This window comes from Dipodomys merriami, unplaced genomic scaffold, assembly GCF_024711535.1.
Source record: "Dipodomys merriami isolate MVZ:Mamm:240054 unplaced genomic scaffold, mDipMer1.0.p SCAF_28, whole genome shotgun sequence".
In the NCBI taxonomy this organism is placed as follows: domain Eukaryota; kingdom Metazoa; phylum Chordata; class Mammalia; order Rodentia; family Heteromyidae; genus Dipodomys; species Dipodomys merriami.
In genome coordinates this window covers 82,351-102,991 of record NW_027204270.1, presented here as the reverse complement: position 1 = coordinate 102,991, position 20,641 = coordinate 82,351, and the positions used below count along the sequence as shown (strand labels likewise).

The 20,641-nt window shown below is 58.4% G+C and overlaps 2 protein-coding genes across 5 annotated transcripts in view; one reads left to right on the top strand and one right to left on the bottom strand.

The window, feature by feature from the left end:
* Nucleotides 1-4,711, top strand: part of Noc2l (NOC2 like nucleolar associated transcriptional repressor) — a 12,982-nt gene extending 8,271 nt beyond the window's left edge. For all 4 annotated transcript variants that reach the window (XM_070037045.1, XM_070037044.1, XM_070037046.1 and 1 more), the window contains 8 exons: nt 34-145; nt 1,013-1,126; nt 1,415-1,516; nt 2,595-2,738; nt 2,858-2,971; nt 3,565-3,697; nt 3,961-4,050; nt 4,303-4,711. In XM_070037045.1, the coding sequence (XP_069893146.1) occupies nt 34-145; nt 1,013-1,126; nt 1,415-1,516; nt 2,595-2,738; nt 2,858-2,971; nt 3,565-3,697; nt 3,961-4,050; nt 4,303-4,409 (916 nt within the window). In that variant the 3' untranslated portion in view covers nt 4,410-4,711. The remainder of the gene's footprint in view (nt 1-33; nt 146-1,012; nt 1,127-1,414; nt 1,517-2,594; nt 2,739-2,857; nt 2,972-3,564; nt 3,698-3,960; nt 4,051-4,302) is intronic.
* Samd11 (sterile alpha motif domain containing 11) lies at nt 4,462-20,641 on the bottom strand. The gene is made up of 14 exons (XM_070037039.1): nt 19,764-20,641; nt 18,659-18,750; nt 15,721-15,902; nt 15,161-15,211; nt 11,525-11,649; nt 8,984-9,073; nt 8,672-8,806; nt 7,032-7,191; nt 6,447-6,559; nt 6,281-6,359; nt 5,724-6,205; nt 5,489-5,610; nt 5,209-5,319; nt 4,462-5,091 (listed from the first exon to the last, which is right to left on the bottom strand). The coding sequence occupies exons 1-14, from the start codon at nt 20,287-20,289 to the stop codon at nt 4,846-4,848; spliced, it is 2,514 nt and encodes an 837-aa protein (XP_069893140.1). The 5' UTR covers nt 20,290-20,641; the 3' UTR covers nt 4,462-4,845.

Genomic DNA, 20,641 nt, shown 5'->3' with positions numbered 1-20,641 from the left:
CTGACCAGCGCTAACTTCCCACCTCTCCTGCAGGCTGGTGCCTACCTCTCGCTTTTACCCACTGCGGATGCATTGTGTGCGCGCCCTGATACTGCTGTCAGAGAGCACCGGCATCTTCATCCCTGTATTGCCCTTCATTCTTGAGGTGAGTAGCTATTCACAGCTGTAGTAGGGTTTGTGAACATGCTTTGCAAACTACATCTCCCTGTGGCAGGCTGTTTTGGCACCCTGCTGGGGCATTTCTGTCCTCAGTCTTTCCAGTTCTTTTGAGCTGTTCTGGAGCATGTATCTCTTCTTTCTTTGCCCTGGATGGCCTTCATCCTGACCCCTGCCTTAGCTTACTACAGCTAGCCCTGCAGGGCCTTCCACACCAGGTACAGGTTTCAGAAGAAGACAAGCCGCAAGGGCTAAAGCAAAGCTTTCTGCACATAGGGCATCTCTGCGCTTTTGTTTGTGGGCAGGATGAAGGTGTTGAGAGGGCCCTATTGTTAATCACTATTGGGTCCTCCTCCTGGAGTCAGGCTCAGTCACAGGTACTCTGCTCTGTTGTATCTAGGGGCTTCTCTTTTATAAGGGGCCTTTTCACACTTTGATCTCCCTGGTTCTCCTACCCTGTGTGGGGAATCTTCTGATGTTTGGAGAGGTGTCACTTGGTCAGGACAGTCCCATTCCCCCTCTCTTCTTGAGAGGGTACATGGGCTGTGTTGTTTGGAGTGTCTGGGAAGCCTTGTGTTAAGTGTTTGCCCTTTGGCTGTCATGTTTCCCCATGCCTGGGATGATGCTGTACAGAGCCCTCAGTACCTCACTGTCACAAAGAAGGCAATGGTAGCCCTCTTTGCACAGGCAGTTCTGGTCCTTAGGGTTTTATCAAGCAGAGTCAGAGCTCTGGAAGATGAACCAAATCTGGAGAGGGCAGGAAGTCTGTGGCCTAAAGCATGCTGTGTTTGGCCCCTGTTCTTAGTCTCTGGCTAGGCCTGAGGTCTGGGACTGGACTGACACATCTTGTGGACAGATTTTCCAGCAGGTAGATTTCAACAAGCGGCCAGGTCGCATGAGCTCCAGGCCTATCAATTTCTCTGTGATCCTGAAGCTGTCCAGTGCCAATCTGCAGGAAAAGGCATACCGGGTGAGTCTGGCTTCCAGGCCTCTTGGAGAAGTTACAGGGGTAACTACTGGGGTCTATTGGGGTCATGTCACTTGAGGTGGACAGGAGGGTCTGCCATTTTGAAGTTTTTAGGTTTGGACTTCAAAGTCTCCTGGGTTGGAGCAAGGGGCTCCTTTGTCCTAACTCTCCCGTCAGTGTACACTGCCTCCTGGCCCCCTGCCCTGGAGAGAGACTGAATAGATTCTCAGAAGACCTCCAGTGTTGGTGTGTCATCCCCTAGTGAGCTTGAGTCCTGCCCTGCTGCTTTAGGATGGCCTAGTGGAGCAGTTGTATGATCTCATCCTGGAGTACCTGCACAGCCAAGCCCACAGCATTGCCTTTCCTGAGCTGGCACTTCCCGCTATCTTGCAGGTCTGTATCGTACCTGGCTCCCTTCTCCTGAATAATTCCCTTGGGGTCCACTTTATGGCTAATTTGGCTGTCACTTAATGGGCTCACCTCCCCTTATACAAAAGTGGAAGGGGTATGTCTTGGTCTCAGCCGCATAAGATCAGTAGCAGAGCAGACTGGCTTATGGGTTCCGTGCTGGTACTGTGGGTACTGGGTGGGGGGTGAGGGGACAGCTGGTATAGGTAGGATCAGTGGGGTGTGGGAGCCTGAAGTACTTTTCTGGATGCTATGGAGTTGGCTCTTAGTGAGGGATTGTCAGCCATTCACAGGGTAAGGGTGGGCCTGGGCGATGGACTTAGGATCTCCAGAGCACGTTGGCCCCTCTGTAGACTGGTCAAAGCCTGCCATGACCCCGGGACCAGATTATCTACCTGTAGAAACTAGAAGGTTGGGTTGAGCTGGTCCCCTAACTCACTCTGATGTCCTCATGGTCCTGGGGATGGGCTGATCTTCTCTCTACTTAGAAGCTCCTTCTCTGGTTTCCATGAGTGTCTGCTCTCCATCCCAGGCATAGTAGGGGGTCCATTGCTGTCCATCTGATCCTAGAGCATAGATGAGCTCTGCTAATCACAGGCCACTGCTCACACCTGACCTGTGTGTGGCTTAGCCCCAGAGGCAGTATGTGTGTGTTTGTGTTCAAGGCAACGGTTATACAAGTGTGCAGTCACGCTGTGTAATAGTGGCCTCTGTCTGTCCTGTAGTCTGGTAGTCGACATACCTCTATCTGCTGGGCTCACGATCCTAGGGTGAGGTCTATGGTAGGGTTCCACAGGTGTTTTTTTGTTTTTTTTTTTCTTCAGTAAAGAGCCAAATAGCACCTGTTCTAAGTTTTGTATAGTATGAGTTTTCAACTGTTGTAAAGCCCTTCAAAAGCAGCCATAAAGTTCATGAGCAGTCTAGTAGGGCTGTGTGCCAGCTAGCCTTAGAGACACTGACATGACTCACATGACTGACAGGACAGCAGGCCCGTGGGCCACTGTGGGGGTTTGGGGCAGCCCTGTTGTGTGTGGAGCTGCACTGAACTGAGCACCTTCTGCAGCTGAAATCCTTCCTCCGGGAATGCAAGGTGGCCAACTACTGCCGGCAAGTCCGACAACTGCTGGAGAAGGTGCAGGAGAATGCAGAGTACATCTGTAGCTGCCGCCGGCGGATCTCCTTCAGTGTGTCTGACCAGCTGGCAGTGGTCAGTTGGAACCTGGCTTCTGGGTGCTGGGTGGTTTACTCGGTGTACAAGTCAAGGGGTGTCAGGGTTTGGGGATTGTCCAAAGATGAGACATGGCCCTAAACTGCCCTAATCCCCAGGATGCTTGGGAGAAGCAGGCCCGGAAAGAGGGGACCCCACTCACCAGATACTACAGCCACTGGCGGAAGCTGAGGGACCGTGAGATCCAGCTGGAGATTAGTGGCAAAGAACGGGTATGGCTTTTGGCTGGGAACTGGGTGTGGACAGATGACTGGATTCAGATCTTGCAGGTTGACATGGCTTCTAAGACCAGAGGGCATACCTGATGGGCTCTACTGTTGAGACCTGGGGTGATGTTAGATGTGACAGTTCTGACTGTCTTAACAGGGTACGGTAGTTACCAGTGAGCAGAGGGGGTGGGTTGTCCTGCACGCCTGGCCAGGGTGGCTGGAGTGGCATGCGAACCAGGTCAGCCTGATCTTAGGAGGCAGGCCAGTGAGAAGGGCAGCAGTGGGCTTTCTCTTTCATTCTGTGGCCTGTCCCTGGTACTTGGTGACTTGTGGATAGGTTCGCGATGGTTGCATAGTACAGATCTGACAGCAGTAGCTTGCAGATATATGAGCAGAGCAGAGGAGAGTGAGAAAAGTGAGAATGGCCAACCAGAGGTCTAGTCAGGCGCTGTGACGCTAGGTGGGACTAGATAGGGAAAAGCCTAGCAGCTGTCATCCCCTTCTGAGGTACCTGCTGCAGTGACTCGGCCCCTTGTGAAGAGGTGGAGGCTGGGCTCTTGGCTCTGTTCACTCCACTCTGGTTCTGGTCCCTATAGTTGGAAGACCTGAACTTCCCAGAGATCAAACGGCGGAAGGTGGAAGACCGGAAGGATGAGGACAGGAAGGAATTTAAAGACCTCTTTGAGCTGGACAGTGCTGAGGAGGAGAGTCTAGACTTCTCAGAGAGAGGTGAGGGCTGTGCCACCTTCTGGTGAACATGTGTGTGTGCTTGGGGGCGGGGAGGTGTTTTCTTGCACCTGGGACATGTCTAGCTGGTGGGTAGGCCCCCTCATGTTCTCCTGCCTCCAGTTTGAGGTGGGGCCTCCTTTCAGACTAAGGGAAAAGCAAGTGTTCCCTAGACTTGGGCTGTAGGCCTGACTCACTCTCCTGTGTACCTACTGCTTTGCTGCTGGTCCCTGGTGGTAATCATGCACTTGGCTCTTGATCCCCAGGGATGCCTGGGTTCCTGAGAGTTCCGAAAGGGGTAGAAGAGGATGAGAACCAGGAAGAGGAGGAGGACAAGGAAGACTGTGACTCAGAAAGTGAGTGGTTTCTGCCATGAGGAAGCTGGCCTGGGAGTCCCATCTGGCAGGGAGGTCATGGGAGGGTGGCTTTGAGCCAGGTTCACATCCCTCGCTGCCATGCCAGCTGCTCTGTTCTCATGGCTTCTGGCAGCCAGCTATACGGGCACTGATAAATTGATTAGTGCTGTGATTAATTAGTGATGATTAAGTAACCTCTAAGACTGGCTTTCTGATACAGCAGAATTTATGTGGCCTGGTCTCTCCCTGCAGATGAAGGCCCAGATGCAGAGGCAGGGCTGGACCCCAGGGAGTTGTGGCAGCTGGCTCAGGGGCCACAGGATGAGCTGGAGGATCTGCAGCTTTCTGAGGAGGACTGAATGTCTCCTGTAGTGTCCCAGAAGCCATCATCTATGCAGCAGGAGGCTAGTAGACAGTGGATGGGGCTTTATTGTTATAACACAACCGGCGAATGTACCAAGAGCTGTGCTGACCTGAGAAAGTGAACCAGCACTAGAGTCTGCTGCTGCTGTGCAGGAGGTTGGCTGCCATCTGATGCCAGGGCACAGAGCAGTCCCAGTTGTGAGGGAAGAGGGAGGCTCCAGTAGCTTCTACCTCCTTTGTCTTTGGTTTGTCTGCAGACCTCTGCAATCTTTCCACACTTAAATTTGTTTTCTTTCAAGTCACATGTTTTCCTTTAAAAAAAACTCTTGTGTTTCTCACCCCTCCCCCACCCTTTGTCCAAAGCCAAAATGGAAAAAAAGCCCTGGGAATTGTGGGTGTTAGGTGTGTGCAGAGGTGGGGACACCTGCCAGGTTAGCACAGGGGCTGGGAGGGGTCTGAGGCCCCTGGGAGCAGAGCCACCGCCGCAGTGCCATTCTCCTGTTTAGGGGAGGCCCGGCCTGCATGAGGGCGGGTCCCCCCATAGGGAGAAGTAGTTGTTGCTGGGGATAGGGGCTGCTGTCCTGGGCTGGGCTGCTCAGGGCCCCGCAGGCTTGGCTGGAGTGGCAGGGCTACAGGAAAACTAGCCATGTAGAAGATTCTGCCCAGGCGTTTGGCCACCTACAAAGAGATGAGTGTGAATGGGTGTCTGCCAGGGAAGAGGTCCTGGTGGGACTGTTCTGTCTGTAGTATGAAGAGTGTTTGTGTCTTGCCCTCACTATCAAAATCCGTACTCACTTGGGCCCGGATTTTGAGGGCAGGTCCCAGCTTCAGCCCCATGGTGGTCAGTAGGTGCTCTTCTGTCAGCAGAGGCAAGGTCTCTCCATCAATCCCTTGTTCTCTGAACACCTGGAGTCAGGGTAGATCAGCGCTGCCCACTGCTCCAACACAGCCAGGCCCCCAGGGCTTGGTTTGTGCAAGTTACTAGGGGAAATGTCCAAAGGATGGAAAGTCCCGTTTTGTTGGATTTGGGGACTGAAGAGCCCCCGCCCCGCCCACCTGCATCCATCTCTCTCACCGGAGCGTATTCTCCACAGCCAGGTAGGCCCCCCACGAAGCTGCAGACATCCTCCACACTCCACTTGCTGATGTCCTCAGGGGCTGTGGCCTCCCCCTCCGTGAAAAGCCCTCCCACAGCGCCTGGGTGTGTCAGAGGGAGAGAGTGGCTCCCTAGGTCCCTGCCCTCGCCCTGTGCCCTGTGCCCCACCGGGACCGCCCACCTGCTGTCCGCTGGACACAGAGGGGCCGCACACCTGTGTAGTAGGGGAAGCCCAGAGGCAGGCTGGGCGCGGGGAGAAGCCCCCTCCCCTCCGCGCTGGTGCTCCCCCCTGGGCCTGGGCCAGGAGCGGCCCCGGCCGCCGCCGCCATCGCCATCTCCGGGTCCTCTCCGTCCGAGTCCTTGGAGCGCTCCTCCTCAGAGCCGTCTTGCGCCCAGTCTTCTTCCCCTGTGGTGTCCAGGGCGGCCCTGGGCCGGGCCGAGGCCGAGTGCGGGGCCGCCTTCTGGGACGCGCGGCGGGCCGGGGCCCGGGGCGGGGTGGGCGGGCCGGGGCCCGGGGGGCCCTGGGGGGGCAGGGCCAGCGGCGGCGCCGCGCCGGCCTTCAGCACCAGCAGGGCCCGCGGCCGGTGCAGCTCCTCGGCGCCGTCGGGCGCCGGCAGCGGCAGGGGCGGCGGCGGCGGCGGGCGGGGCGCGGCCTCCAGGTCCTTCTGCCGGAGCAGCTCCGCCGACAGCTCGAGTCTGCGGGGGGCGGACGGCGGCGGGCGGTCGGCGGGGGCGCGCGGGCCTCCGCCCGCCGGCCTCCCGGGCACCTACCGAGCCAGGCTCTGCTTCCGGAGGAGCTCCTGCTGCCGGGCGAGCATCTCCGCTTGGGCCGGGGGCAGGAAGCCGTAGCCTGGGGAAGGAAGGGAGCAGGCCGGCGGTGGCTGGAGGCCTGGGCCTCCGCCCGCCCGCCCGCGCCGCCCCGCGGCCCGCTCCTCACCTGGGGCCTGACACAGCGCCGAGGACACCCCCAGGAAGGGGGGCCTGAGGTGGGGGCCCAGGGCCATGGGCGCATTCTGGGGTGACAGCAAGGGGGGCGGCGGCGGCAGCTCCCTGCGGGGCGCGGGGCGGTGAGTGGTGGGCGCGGGGCCGGGCCTCCCCGCGGGCCCCCCCCATTCCCCGCGGCCCCCCTCCCCTCCTCCCCGCGGCCCCCCTCCCCTCCTCCCGGCGAACCCCCCTCCTCCGCTAATTGCCGGCTCCGCGGGCGGTCGATGCGCGCCCCGCCGCCCCAGCCGCCGGCGCCAATTAATCTTGGCGGTGGCGCTGACCCGGCTGGCGCGGCTGCAGCGGTAATTACCGCGGCCGGGGCGCCCCTCCCTCCCTCCCGAGCCCCGCGGGCGGGCTTAATTAGCCGCACCGAGGCGGCTGCCCCCGGGGTCAGCACGGGGAGGGGGGGGCTCCGCGCTCGGGTGACCCGTGGGGGGCACGGCCCGTGCGGCCCCGCGTCTCCGGCCCAGCATGCCTTGAGCCCGCCGCAGGACCCCACGGCCCGGGCCTGGGCCTGGACACGCAGACTGGAGCCCACCTCTCCGAGAAGGATGGGGCAGCCGAGGCAGGCGCGCCCTCCCGGGGCTGAGACAGGACCTGCTTCCGGCGCTGGCCCAGGGAGGGGGGCAGGTGGACTTCCAGGGTGCTGGGGTTCCTCAAAGCTGCGGCCGCCACCTCCTGCCGGACCCTCAGGAGATCTGGGGCAGGAAGACAGCAGCAGTGAGTCAGGGGCCTCCCCCATGCTGGTCAGCGGGGCTGGGGGCATCTCCTGGGTGCCCCAGCCTTGCTGTCTCTGGGGTTGGAGAAAGAGCCCTAGGGTAGGGAAGATGGACCTAGGTAAGCTGGAGAAGGAGGAGGAGGAGGGAAGGCCCCTAGGCCAGAAGCCAACTGGAGTTGGCTAAGGCTGAGTTGGTCTGAGTAGGAAAGAGTTGTGCAAAGTCCAAGAATGAGGACACAGGCCTGGAATGAGTCCAGGAGTGGGGAGTGAGTCTCAAACCTGGGGCTGCCCAGGTGACAGAAGATTTGATATCCTGTCACCAAGTGCAGCTGAGCACGTATTAGCCCCATGAAGCACGGCTGCTCCGGTGCCATCCCTGGCGGTGGGTGGCACACGGTCTGTGTCCAGCATGCACACCCAACACGGCAAGTACAGTGGTGCCCATGCAGGAGACAGCATGCAAACGGTGCTCGACTCCTAACTCCCCCAGAGCAGGCCTTCCAGTCTCCACAACCCCTAAACTCAGCCTGTTTATAAATTAATTACCAGAGAGGCAGAGGTGGGCCTGCCTGCCTCCAGGAGCCAGCCAGAAGAGCCCAGCCAGCTCAGCCAGCTCAGCCACGGCCATGTTGATCCCACCAGGGCATTTGTGGCCCCATCTGCCCACTCAGTGTGGCTCTGAGCAGCGGTGATTGACAGCTTGCTCCCTTTGCTTTCTTGGCCCTCCCCCTGCACAGGCCAGCAGAGCCCGCCCCAGGCAGGGCAGGGAAAGCAATTAAAAAGGAAGATCTTTAAATTATTAACATTTGGTGAATTATTCAGGCTCTTGGTGCCTGAGGTACCCTTAGGGACCTTGCCTTGTGCAAGGAGAAGGAAATCCTGCTCTGTTCCTGGTGCCCTCCAGCCAGCCAGCAAACCCAAGCTCCCCTAGCAGAGCTGGTGGGCCCGAGGCCAGAGTGTCGCTGGACAGGGTGTCAGCTGTGCCTGGGGGCAGTGATGACCAAGTGGACAGAATGGAGCACGAGTTGGAGAGGAGAGGGGGCCCGGCAAAGGGAAGCAGCTTCCAAGATGGCCACATTCCAGCTACCATTTAGCCCTGCCCTTCTGAGCTGCCTTATCCCTGATCCCCACCCCCAAATCCCAGAGCTGTGAGAGTCTGACCAAGTCAGTGTCCAGGGACTTGGGTCCTACACTGCTGTGCGGGTGAGGAGGACTAGGCACATGGGCAAGGGGCATGGAGGCCTATTAGAACTGCAACCTCCCACCTTTACCTGGTGGATGGAATGGGTGTAGCCCTTGTGGATGAGGGCAGGGGTCCTAAAAGAACCTTCTTACCCACCCACAGGGGCTGGGAGCCTATGGATAAAATCCAGTGTGGTCCTGGTTTCAGCCCTCAAACTACCAGGGCCTCTTCTGGGGTATCCCAGTGCGTGGTGGAGAGGGGACTGAGGGGCACATACCATGACTGGGGAGACCCAAGTGGTAGAGGCGCTGAGGGTCCTCAAAGGGACTAGCCTCACTCAGGGCTGACACAAGCCGGCGGTAGTGGTCCTCAGGGGCCATGCTGGGCCCCAGGTCCGGGAGCAGCAGAGTCTCTGTGTTGGGGGAGCACAGTGGGCAGGGCTGTGAGGGGATTCTCCTTCAGCACTGCGGAGAGGAGGGGCAGGGGCTTCTCTTTTAGAACCCCTGTCCATGTTCCAGGGAGCTGTCTGGGACTAAGGTGTCTCTCCCCTTCCAGGTCCCTGCCCCCCGCCGTGGGGTCAGGCTCCCACCTTGGGGGGACTCACTTCGGGCCTTCTTCTCTGAAGAACAGTCGCTGGTGATAAAGGGTGAGCAACCCAGCCTCTTGCCCAACAGGTCACCTGTAGAGAGTGAAGTGAGTATCACCAGCAGCTGAAGGCAGATGGAGAGCAGCTTCTCCTGCCTTAGCTCAGCCTGGGACCTCGGATAGCACCACTCAGTAGTGCCCTCGCTTCTAGTAAGTAGTTATGGCCTTGCCCAACCTAGGGCCCCAGGCCTTTTGCTGGTATGTCCAGCTGGCCAAGGATGTAGCAGGGCAGATGTGAGAGAGGCACATGGTGAGGGCACATCTCATATATCACCCCCCCCCCCTCCCGCCACTTTTGAGTCCTCCCAACCCTGGCACCAGAGGCCCAGGTCTCCCTCAGAGTCCCCCCACTCTGCTACACCTGCCCAGCCAAGCTAACCCTAACCCTGAGCAGGTCATCTGCTATGCACAGCCTTACATGCGGTCACCAGAGCAGGCCCATCTCCCACATGTCCTCTCTAGGGCCCACAGGTCACAGTTTCACACCCCAAACTACCCATAACACCTATCTCTAGCTCAGGACCAAACTGCCACTCCATCTCTCCTGAGCTCCTGACCCTAAGGCTGGCGTCTCTGCTGAATGTTGCTGTTTCTACTGCTTATTTTCTTTCACTGCTTCATCTTCATTGGTAGAGGGCAGTAAGAGGCTGCCCCTTGAATGACCCAAAACCTCCATGACACTTTGGCAAATGGGGCTTCCAAAACTATGGTCCCCAAAGCTGGCTCCAGAGCCTAATTCCTTTTCTTACTCCTTTAATCTGTCATTTTTATCAGGCTGGGGGAAGTGTGTGGCGAGAGCTCCGATCAATCTCCACATTACAACTGACAGAATGGTGCTAATAACTTATTGATCCAAACCACCTTGCTGCTACCAGGCTGAACAGCCAGCCCTGGCTCTGTCCTAAAAAAGAGGGTCAGTCCCCACTGCTTGGATGGATTAGAGTGGATATACCAGAAGATGGATAGCAGTCATTGTCTTCAGGGGCCGCTTGGGTAAGAGGCAGCATGTCGGAGCCCAGCAGGTACGAGAGGTGGCACCTGAGCTGGGAACCCTCCCCACAACACGCCCTTTAGTTGAGAGGTCTCTGAGCATAGCGGACTCCCCCTTTCAACAGTGGGACTACATGTCCCTCTTCTGTGCCTCATCTCCACTCCTGGGAAGCTGGAGTCAGTCTGGGTAAAGGTGATCTAGCGTGAGGGCACTGCATAGGAGACCCAGCTCCGTGACCCCCTTGCTGAAGCCACATGCATTCAGGGATACCACCAAGGAGCCAGCCACAAGAAATAGTCAAGTGTGCTCAAGGCCAGATGCACAAATCACAACAAAGACTCTGAGCGCCTTGTGTCTGAATCTCTTTAGACCCTCCTTGCCCAGTGGTGAAATGTTTTCTGGCCCAAAGTGTCCATTGCACATAAAGATACCCCCCCAACACACCAGAAGACCCTCACAGGGGTAAGACCCTGAGGTCTTCGTGTGTGTGTGTGTGTGTGTGTGTGTGTGAACCCTGCACATGTTGTAAAGAGGGACAAAGGCCTGGCCAGCTGAAGGAGCACCTGGTGGGGAGCTGCATGTATGGGGTGGCCATAAGCCTCAGGATGCACAAGCATATGCCTGCACACTCAGGAGTGCTTGTGTCTTGGAGATCTCCAGGGAAGGAGTGCGGGAGGGCCTGCGGGCTCAGAACATCTCAATCATGGTGGGACTTCTGTACTCGGTGATCAATGGACAATTCGATTTTATCAGTTGCCTGCTTAGTGCCTCCTTCATCCCAGCCTTTCAGGTTTATGGGGCTATGATGGGGATTGCTCAGGGCAAGGAGCCCTGCTTACCCAGCCCTCCTGAGCACGGCAGCCATAGAATGAAATCTCAAAACAGAAATCCTCTAAGGCCTCTGAGACTCAGCTGTGTATACGTACTGCAGCTCTACTGCCCACTCAGGGGAGGCTATGGTCCTGGACTGCTCTGCTCCTAGCGCCTGTGAGCTTGTAGGAGCTAGCTTTCTTGGTGGTCTTGGAAGCCCCTGGATCAGTTGCCTCCCCTGCAAACAGGTTCAGGACCCCAAGGAGACAAGACCAGGACTGGGCATGCTGTGAGTGTGAGTGTGTGTGTGTGTGAGAGAGAGAGAGGGAGAGGGAGAGGGAGAGGGAAAGAGAGAGAGAGAGAACATGTTCCTGCCTCTCCGAGGCACGCTGGGTTGGGCATTTCTGAGCTCTCTGTCCCTGTGAGGAGAGGCTTGTAGGCCAACAGCCACAGGGAAGCTCCCTCCTCTTCAACTGTCTGAGTCTGTTGGACTGGCTGGGATTAACACAATTACTATCACATGGAGCCCAGGGGGACAGCTGGCCTCCCACCTCCCACCTCCTTTGCTGCCTTCCTGGCTGCCTGCCAAGGAAGCCAGACTTGCTGAGCAGACTCAAGGAGGGAGGGCTGAGCTGCTGTGGCTCTGCAGCCTCGTGCTCACCCTAGGGAATCCCAGCTCCTCACCTGTGGGTCCCAGGCCAATCTCCACACTGCCTCTCTGGAAGTCACAGCGGCTGGGATGCTCAGGCATAACGAGGTGACGGCTTCGATGTACACTGGATATGAAGGTGGGAAGATTGCTGTCCTGACTGTAGCAGAGCAAGACAGGCCAGACCGTGAGCACCAACATGTGCCATGAACTTGGCCCAGCAACTGCCTGACCTGCGTGAGCATAAGGTGTACAGCCTGAGAGCAGCGAGCACACGTGTCATGCTACCTGAGCACACTGGTACATGAGTCGTCTGAAGCTACATATGTGCACATGCAACCAGCAGACCAAAGTGAAGCTCCCAGCTGCCAGCAGAACCAGGGCGATCCCTCCCAGCATGCCCTCTGCCCTACTCTCGGCCTCCCTGGTGGCCAGGTGTCCTGTCTGCTGCAGGACAAGCACAGAGAACACAAGTTGTCATATACATGTTGTCAGATCCTGAGGTAAGAATGTGGCAAAACCTGTTTGGCTAAAACTTGCAACCACCTCCCAGACCCTATTTTCTTTTAAATAAGAAAGCGAGTTCAGACCAAAGTTCTGCAACCAAAAAGACACATGCTCACACATGCAGCACTAACATAATGGTCACACACACACACACACACACACACTGCTCACACATGGAAGCAAGAACAGTTGACTAGTCGTGTGCTGCCATGCCCAGGACCCTCTGTCCTGGGACTGTTAGGCCCCTTAGGCTTGGAATAAAAATGTATTTAACTTTGTTCCTTCAGTTTCTGTCCTTTCTGTTGAATTGGCTACATACCTCACCCAGCTATGGAGAGGGAGCGAGGAGGCGGGATACCCTACCCCCGGGTTCTCCGAGCACCCGTGTCAGCAGAGAAGAGCAACAAGAAGCCAGAGCCAGGCCAGCCTCCAGCCCCACCCTCACCCTTCCTAGCCCACCTGTCTTGGAGCAGCCTCTTCAGCAGCACATCACCTCTACTCAGTGACCCAGGAACAGACCCCTGAATCTCATTAAATAGCCCCTAGCCCCTAGCCAGGCTGCCTGGAGCTGGGCTAATCCAGGGCTGGCCCCTAAGCAGATCAGTTGCAGCAACAGCAGATAGTGCAGGGGGCCTTAGCCCCAAGACCAGAGACTCAGATGTGGCTTTCTCCCCACCCGTGTAGGTCTGCGGGCAGGTGGGGGAGTAAGTACTTTATGGGATTAATAGGCACAGACGCTTATCCCCTCCATCCTCATAGATGCGGGGGGTGTCAAGGAGAACTGCTGTCCTCAGCATGAGGCTGTGGGCTGGCCAGTCCGAAGGCTGCAACAGCTACAGTTGCTCCCCACCAAAAGCCCTTTCTAATGCCCCATGACACCAGGTGAGTCAGCATCCGTGGAAAAGTTTGTTCTCTGTGAACCTGTTCCAGTCTATAGGAGGAAGGTGAGGCCTTTCTACCCAAACCTGTGCCTGGACCTGTCATCGCTCTTCCAGACCCTCAGGGGCACGGGGCACTAGGGAGCCATGATTCTGTGTGAAAGAGGTCATACCAGGGGGGAACAGAACTTGCACTGGCCTCTACATCCAGTGTCTGGGGTTTTCCTCTCTCTTAGGCACTAACCAAGTGACCCAGCCTAAAAGCCTACTCTAGTCACCTGATTACCTGCTATTCTTTGCTAAGATTCATAAAGACACACTCTACCAGATGGAAAGCCCATGAACTCTGTCCTTGACATCAGAGTGGGGGTTCTGGAAGCCATAAACCATCCACCATACATTATTGTATGCCAGGGGTGAAAGGTGGGTGCATGAGGGTCTCTGAGGGTCTCAGAAGGCTACAACGTGTGGGTATGGGGGTGTCAGGACAGAGCCAGCCAGCTGATGAATACGCCTAGAGAAGGGCTTAGGGCTAGAGACCATGGCTTCTACTCACTGACAGCCAGAGAAGATTCTGGGCGTTTATAGAGACCATTCTGGTAAAGGAGGAGGAGATTTGGAAGGAAGCAAGAGAATCTAGGGTCTCTGGCAGAAAGTCTACTGTAGGCCTAGGAAGAGATTCAGAGATGGACAAGATGAATGGATTGAGACAGGCAAACAACAGTAGAAAGTCACAAATTGACAGAGATGAGTATACAAACAGGAGTCTGCAGACAGGACAGGTGGACCAACTACAGGATGGGTCAGATAGCCTAGTGGGGGACTCAGGAGGCATCTGGCTCTGGATGCCTGCGTTCCTTCCTGTCTGGGCAGATACTGAACCTGGGTAGCAGGTGTGTAGGCACCTGCCGTTCCTCCCTAGCATGCTATACACACCTCCAAGCTGTAATCTCCACATCTAAAGCGTCACTCTGGCCTTCAGGGCCTCTGGACAGGCCTGGCCTCTCTTAGGGGTGTCAGGCTACAGTGGTCAGCAGTATGACAGATGCTTACAGGGCACAGGGCCTCTCCTCCAAGACCAGGTGGATGTGAGGAGGGGATAGAGCTAGTTGTTTAGGGAGGCACAGCCATTGGGTTATCTACGGGCTCACTGACAATTTGTCCTGTAGCATCCGAAGTAAAAGGCTCATAAAATGTCATCAAGGTTCATGATGGTTCATAAAAATGATCAGTTGAGCTGGCAACTCCAAAATGAGGTAGAAATAAGTTTGAAGATGTTTTTTATTGTAATTCAACCGCAGGATCCAGACATTCTCAAAGACATCAATAATAACGTATCTTGGGAAGCTAAAGATAAATTCACAGCGGTAGTCACCGTAGGCTAGTCCTCCCCTAAGGCCATGTCCCACCCCACTGGACCCTTCCTGCACCAGTCCCATCCACCCTACTGACCAGAAACCACAGCTGGGCTCTGCTAACAGACTGACCACCCCTACCCCCAGTAGCAGGAACCTAAGTCCCCCAGCACGCTAACACTCCAGACTCCTTGTCATGCATCTTCATTTTTCATGTTCTTGCTATATACTGGCTACAGTACTGGTTTTAAGTACAGGGTGGTTTTACCCCGCTGCTTCTTGCAGCCAGAATCCATTTTGTTTCTCAGAAAATTCCCAACCTGTGAGGCAGGTAGACCTCCAGACACATACCTGCTTAATTCCTTGCTCAAGAATTTTCTGTGGCTCTGCTGCCTGGAGAGCAAGGTCAAACAGGCTTAGAATCCAAGGCCTTTCAGTGGTCCAGACCTGCAGAATCACCTCCATCTTTCTTACATTCTCTTCTCTTACTCCTCTTTCAGAAACCTTCCTCCTTTGTTGAGTGAACCCCTTATATAGTAGCTTCATCTTTGCCCAGATGGGAATAAATAAACAGTCCCCTCTTCCTCGCCCTCTCCCCTCTGTGTATGTGTTGTACTCTGCCTTCAAAGTTGGCCTGCTCAGAACCCCTAGCTGTGTTGGTGCTGAAGCCTGAATCAAGTACAGTGTCTAAGATGGACACCTATCACCTGCTTCCCAGGCTGGGCAAGAAGCACACACAGCAAACCTGGCAGATACTTGGCCCACATCAGCTCATTTTGGCAGGGACAGTAGACAAGATAGGAGGCCATGGTCACAGGAAAGAGAACAGACAGCTGACCTGAGGATCTAGAAGTAGGTCTAAGGGAAGCAAAGCAACAGGCTCCTTATTACCAGTGCATGTGGGCAAAGCCCAGCTTACTTGGACTCCTACCTGCAGGATGTCTCTCGGAAGGAGATATTCACATCCCAGTGTGTGTGGACTCTGTGGGGAAAGAAGCAGAGGGTTAGGACGTCTCCATTACTGTGCCCAGACAGCACAATGTGCATAACTGCGGAGCGTGATGGGCTGCTGTGGGGAAGTCCTTGGTGGCCAGGTCAGCCTACCTTACCTCCCGCCTTCCAGGCCAGAGGTAGGCCCTGGCTTTACCAAACATAGCTCTGGCCCCTGTTTCCTTTGGTACACTCAGAGTTAATGCTGCACCAGGAGTTGGGAGGCTTCCTCCATACAGTGTTCAACTGAAACCAAATTCCTAGTTGCAAGAGCTACTTTAGGACCAAACCCTAAAGCAGCAGCCACCCATAGGAGACTTGGAGCAGAAGCCCAGGTGGCTGCAGGCTAATGGGCCCCTGTCATATTCCTGCACACGAAACATCCGCATGGGAGGATGACACCAGGACCAGACGCTCCTGTCTGCACCCTTCGGATCCACAGCAGCATCTCCAGAAGGCCCCTGGCGCTGATGCCCCACTTGGCCACCAAAGCTCAAGTACCTTCTCTTCATGATATGAATGTGTGAGTCATCCTCCTGCTTCAAGCCTAGCTGCCGCCCGCTGGTTGGACTACTTCCATCGCTGTCACCATCACTGGTCAAAAAGCTGAGGGTCTGCTCCTTCTTCAGGGCACTTGCTACAGGTAAGGCACCTGTCCTCTTGTCTGCCAGCCGTCCCCGATTCTGGGCATTTAGAAAGAGGAGGGTTGGGGTGGGCCAGGCCCTCAGCTTCCTAGTCTGGGCCAAGGTTCAGGGGTCGCATTGCTGCAGACCAGCCTATGAGAAAGTGTGGTGGGGGCTCCGCCCAGCTCTACCCTGCAAGCTCAGCTTTAACAAGTGGCAGATTCCACCTTCTTGGCTCCAAGGATCTCCCCCATCCCAAACTCCCTTCTTGGTCCTGACTCTGCTGGGGGTCTGTGTATACAGCTGGAGGCAGGCTGGTCCTGGTGAATGCATGTCAGCTTTCAAGATCCTGGGTTGTCCTGGGCACTGGGGGCTCACACCTGTTATCCTAGCTACTCAGGAGGCTGAGATCTGAGGATTATGGTTTGAAGCCAGCTGGGTGGGGAAGTCTGTGAGACTCTCATTTCCAATTAGGCACCAAACAAAGCTGGAAATGGATCTGTGGTTCAAGTGGTAGACTGCTAGCTTTGAACAGAAAAGCTCAGGGATAGCGCCTAAGTCCATGAGTTCAAGCCCCAGGACCACCTCCCCCCAGCCCAGCCCTCCCCACACATACACAAAAAAAGAACTGTGTTGTACCTGCAATCTTGACACATTCTATCAGTCATCAGAATAGGCCCAAATGAATAAAGTCCTTTTCCCCTCCGCCAGTGTTGGGAGTAAACCCGGAGTCCCAAGCATGTTAGGTAAGTGCTGTGCCACCAAGTTATGACCTCAGCCCTTTTTTTCTATTTTGTTTGTGCCACGCAGAGCCCAGTTCAAGGGGAGTCTAAGGCTGGTCCCTGGAAAATGCAGGTCTAGTGTTCCTACGTCACACTGGACAGGGTTTTTCACAAGGCTCTTTCCCCTGCCGCCCTGCACCCACCACTATCAGTGTGTGTTGAGCCGTGGGGCCCTCAAGCTGGGGACTCTACATGGGTGTGTACACACATACACCATGGACCACATGCTTAGCACTGCAGAGCATCGTGAATATGTGCCCTGTCCCCGATCCTTTCTTGGGTCTTCCTGGGTGTTTGGGTCCCTTTTCCCCCTAAGAGAAAGAAGGAAAGTCATTGATTATATTCTGGTGGGCAGAAGGCTTTTTCTTATTTGAATGCAGCTGCTGGCTTGAGAGTATCTAATTTCCTTTCATTTGTCTGGTCTCCAGGTCTCCTCATATATTCTCCATCTTGCATTGCCAGAAGGACAGGGCCTCGCCTCACCCATGAACTTGGGGGACAAGGGAGCAGGGTGGGTCCCAACCCCTAAGTCTCCTAGGGCAGGATAGTATGTGCAGCATATGGACCAAGGTATCTCTTTAGACACAGAGTAGCCATTACCTCCAGATGCAAAGCAATGTATCATTCTGTGCACTGGCAGCAAAGGTCTCCACCTTACCTGCCCTCAGAAATATGCTGAAGCCTGGCTGCCCGCCCAGGAAACACTCCATTGTCCTCTGCCGGAATCGGTGAGACAGAACCCCTGAGCTACATGCACACCCACATTCTTCTAGAGTGCCCGTGACATAGACACACACACCTATGGGTCTGGCCACGGAGGCAGGAAAGTGTGGAGACTTGTCTCCAAGGAGGGACAAGGTTCGGGAGAGGCAGACCCAAGTCTGACTTGTCTGATGTGTGGAGACCCCCTGGTGAGGCAGGGCAGGGGTGGGGGGCTCCCCCTGTCTGAACTGCAGATTCTCCACTGGGGGTGGGAGGAACGCTGATACTGGGTGTTCAATGGTGGGCCTTGAGGAGCAGCCAGGCCCCAGCGAGCTCAGCCTGTGGCACCCCAGCCCGCTCTGGCCCACAAGGAACCCAGGACAATACCGCCAGCCAAAGAAAACAAGCCCAAGGTGACCATCTGTGTCCTCCCACGTCCACTTGAGCACCTGTGATCCTGCCCCTTCCTGTAGAAGAGAAGCTGGGTGGAGCCAGGAACAGCAACTCAGCTTTACCACAGCGGGCACATGCTGGCTCCCTCCCCCTCCAACAGGCTGGGATCTTGGTGCCTCTCCAAAGGCACCGCCATTTAGCTCAGTCCTGACTCCCTGCCTTGGGGGCATGCATACTACTCCTCAGTCATTCCTGCTCTCTCAGATACCGGCAGTTTGTCCATCTTGGGTGGGGGCCTCCAGCCAGCGGCCCACTATCTTGACATACACATTACAAAGACCCTGACTCTGACCCAGCTCGGTGTTAACAGGACACTTAGACGCTCAGACCTTTGTCACCAGGCAGGACTCCGGCCTTCACTGCCTCAGAAACACAAGTCACTCATATTCAAGCATGGAACTATCCCAGAATGCAATCAGGCCAGACAGCATTGTCACATCCCAGGATGTGCCCAACACCAGAATCAGCAGATAGGCAAATGACTTGGTGATCTGCAAACCTGAGCCAAGGGAATCGCTAAGCCCAAATTAGGTGATATTATTCAGATAAAGACTCCTGCACTGTTTCTAGGACTTGAGAAGAAGCAGATACCAATATACTGTTTGTGTGTGAGTGTGCCAGAGCCCTTGCTCTCGCCGGTGGTACAGAATAGAATAGTCAGGCCCCACCCTGAACCCAACCCAAGAGAGGCCCTGGCACCTGGACCTGCTTCCCCTTTCCAGCACAAGCACAAACACTGGCCACAGCACTTTTGGCTTCGGGAGGGTGCCTCCAGCGTCCCTGCAGGGTTGGTAGCTAGAGCTCCCCAAGAGAGAACACCGGCACACAGCCCCAGAAGGGAGGTGCAGCCCACTAGCCCCAGTTTATCTCCTATCTCACCACTGGCGAAGATATTCGACAGCCTGGACAGTCGCAGATCGGGGGGTGCACCTGCAGGATCCCCTTGGACATAAGCGTCTTCAGACTTTTCCCTGCCAGGAGAGCACGCAGAGCCCGTGAGCGAGCAGCCCGACCCGGCCGCGCTGGCGTGCGCAGCGGCTTCCGCGGCGGAGTCCCCGCACCTCCGGCAGGTGCGTGACATCCACGACGCACGCCCGCGCGGACGCGGCGGGGATCCGCCTGGCTCGGAAGCTCGCGTCTGGAGCCAGCGCCCTCCCCCGCCGGAGGGCGGCCTCTCCCGCCGCGGCCCCTCCCGCGCTCTGCCCTCGCACGGGGGTCCCGCGGGGACCCGTGGCGCGGAGGAGGCGGGCCAAGCTGGGCCCCCGCCAGGTGAGCGGCCGAGGGACCCCGGACGGCGTCTGCGCCCCGGCACAGGGGGGCTCGAGCCCCCAGACCTGATGTCACCGGGTCCCCACCCTTGACGCTACTTGGCGCCTACCCGGCCACTCGGCTCAGTCCGGCCCCCGCGTCGCCCCGTGGAGACAGGGTCCAAACTGGCGGCGCGCGCCCGCGCCCGGCCGCACGTGCGCCCGCACACTCCGCGGGGCCGGGCCCGGAGGCCGAGGGCGGAGGCGGCCCTCCCGCCCGCCCGCCCGCCCGCCCCGCGCGCCCGCACGTGCGCCCGCACACTCCGCGGGGCCGGGCCCGGAGGCCGAGAGCGGAGGCGGCCCTCCCGCCCGCCCCGCGCGCCCGCACGTGCGCCCGCACACTCCGCGGGGCCGGGCCCGGAGGCCGAGGGCGGAGGCGGCCCTCCCGCCCGCCCGCCCGCCCGCCCCGCGCGCCCGCACGTGCGCCCGCACACTCCGCGGGGCCGGGCCCGGAGGCCGAGGGCGGAGGCGGCCCTCCCGCCCGCCCGCCCGCCCGCCCGCCCCGCGCGCTCCCCCTGCCTTCGGCCGCGCGAAGCGCTCCCCGGGGGAGCGGCCGCCGGCTGGAGCGCCAGGGTCCCGCCGCGGCCCGGGCGGCAGCGCCCCCTCGGGGCTCCGGGGCGGCCGCGCGGGGCGCCCGGCGAGGGACGGCGGCGGCCCGGGTCCCCACGCGGCCGCACCTTTGTGGCGGATGCTGCGCTTCCAGTCCTTGGCCGTCTCGCGGCCGCTGACGAACTGGAACTCGTTGGGCGTGAGCCACTCGCCGCGGTGGCGGATGGACGGGCCCTTGCTGCCCTGGCAGAGTTTGCGCACGTACAGCAGCGCGCGGTTGGCGCCGCACTCCACCTCGATGCACGGCTCGCCGTTGTCCAGCAGCGGCTGGAAGTCCGGGGCGGCGGCGGCGGCGGCGGCGGCGGCGGAGAAGCGCTCGAGCGCCGGCGGGCCCCGCGCGGCGTGGAGGTGCGGCGCGGCGGCGCGCAGGCCGAGGCAGGCGCGCGGGGCGCGCAGCGGCGGGGCCAGCAGGGCCTCGTAGCCCGCGGCCGAGGAGGGCAGCGAGGCGGCCGGGGGCAGCGCTGCGGCGCCGGGCAGCGGCGCCAGGTAGCCGGGCAGCGGCGGCAGCGGCAGCGCGGCCAGGCTCGGGTGGAAGGCGGCGAGGGCCAGAGCCAGGTCCTCGCGGCCCGAGAGCTCCTTCTTGACCGCCGGCATGGCGCGCGGGGGGCCCCTGCGTCGGCTCTCCGCCTCCGGCGCAACTTACGGGTCCGGTCTGGAGTTGGGTCTCGGCCGCGCGCCCCGCGCCCCCCGCCCGCGCGCCCGGCCCGCCCGCGGGGTCTCGGCGGCGGAAGGCATGGTGGTGCCGGAGCCGCTCTGATCCCGCGCCGACTCGCCCCGCACCGCCGCCCCAGGGTCCTGGGGTTCCTTAGGGCGTCGCGAGCCCACCTGCGCGCGCGCCCCGGGCAGTCGAGGCCCGTCCCCCGGCAGGCGCGGGGCGCAGCCGGCCGCGAGCGCTCGTCTGGGAGTTGCCAGTCCCGCGCCCTCCCGGGGTCCCGAGCCCCCGCCC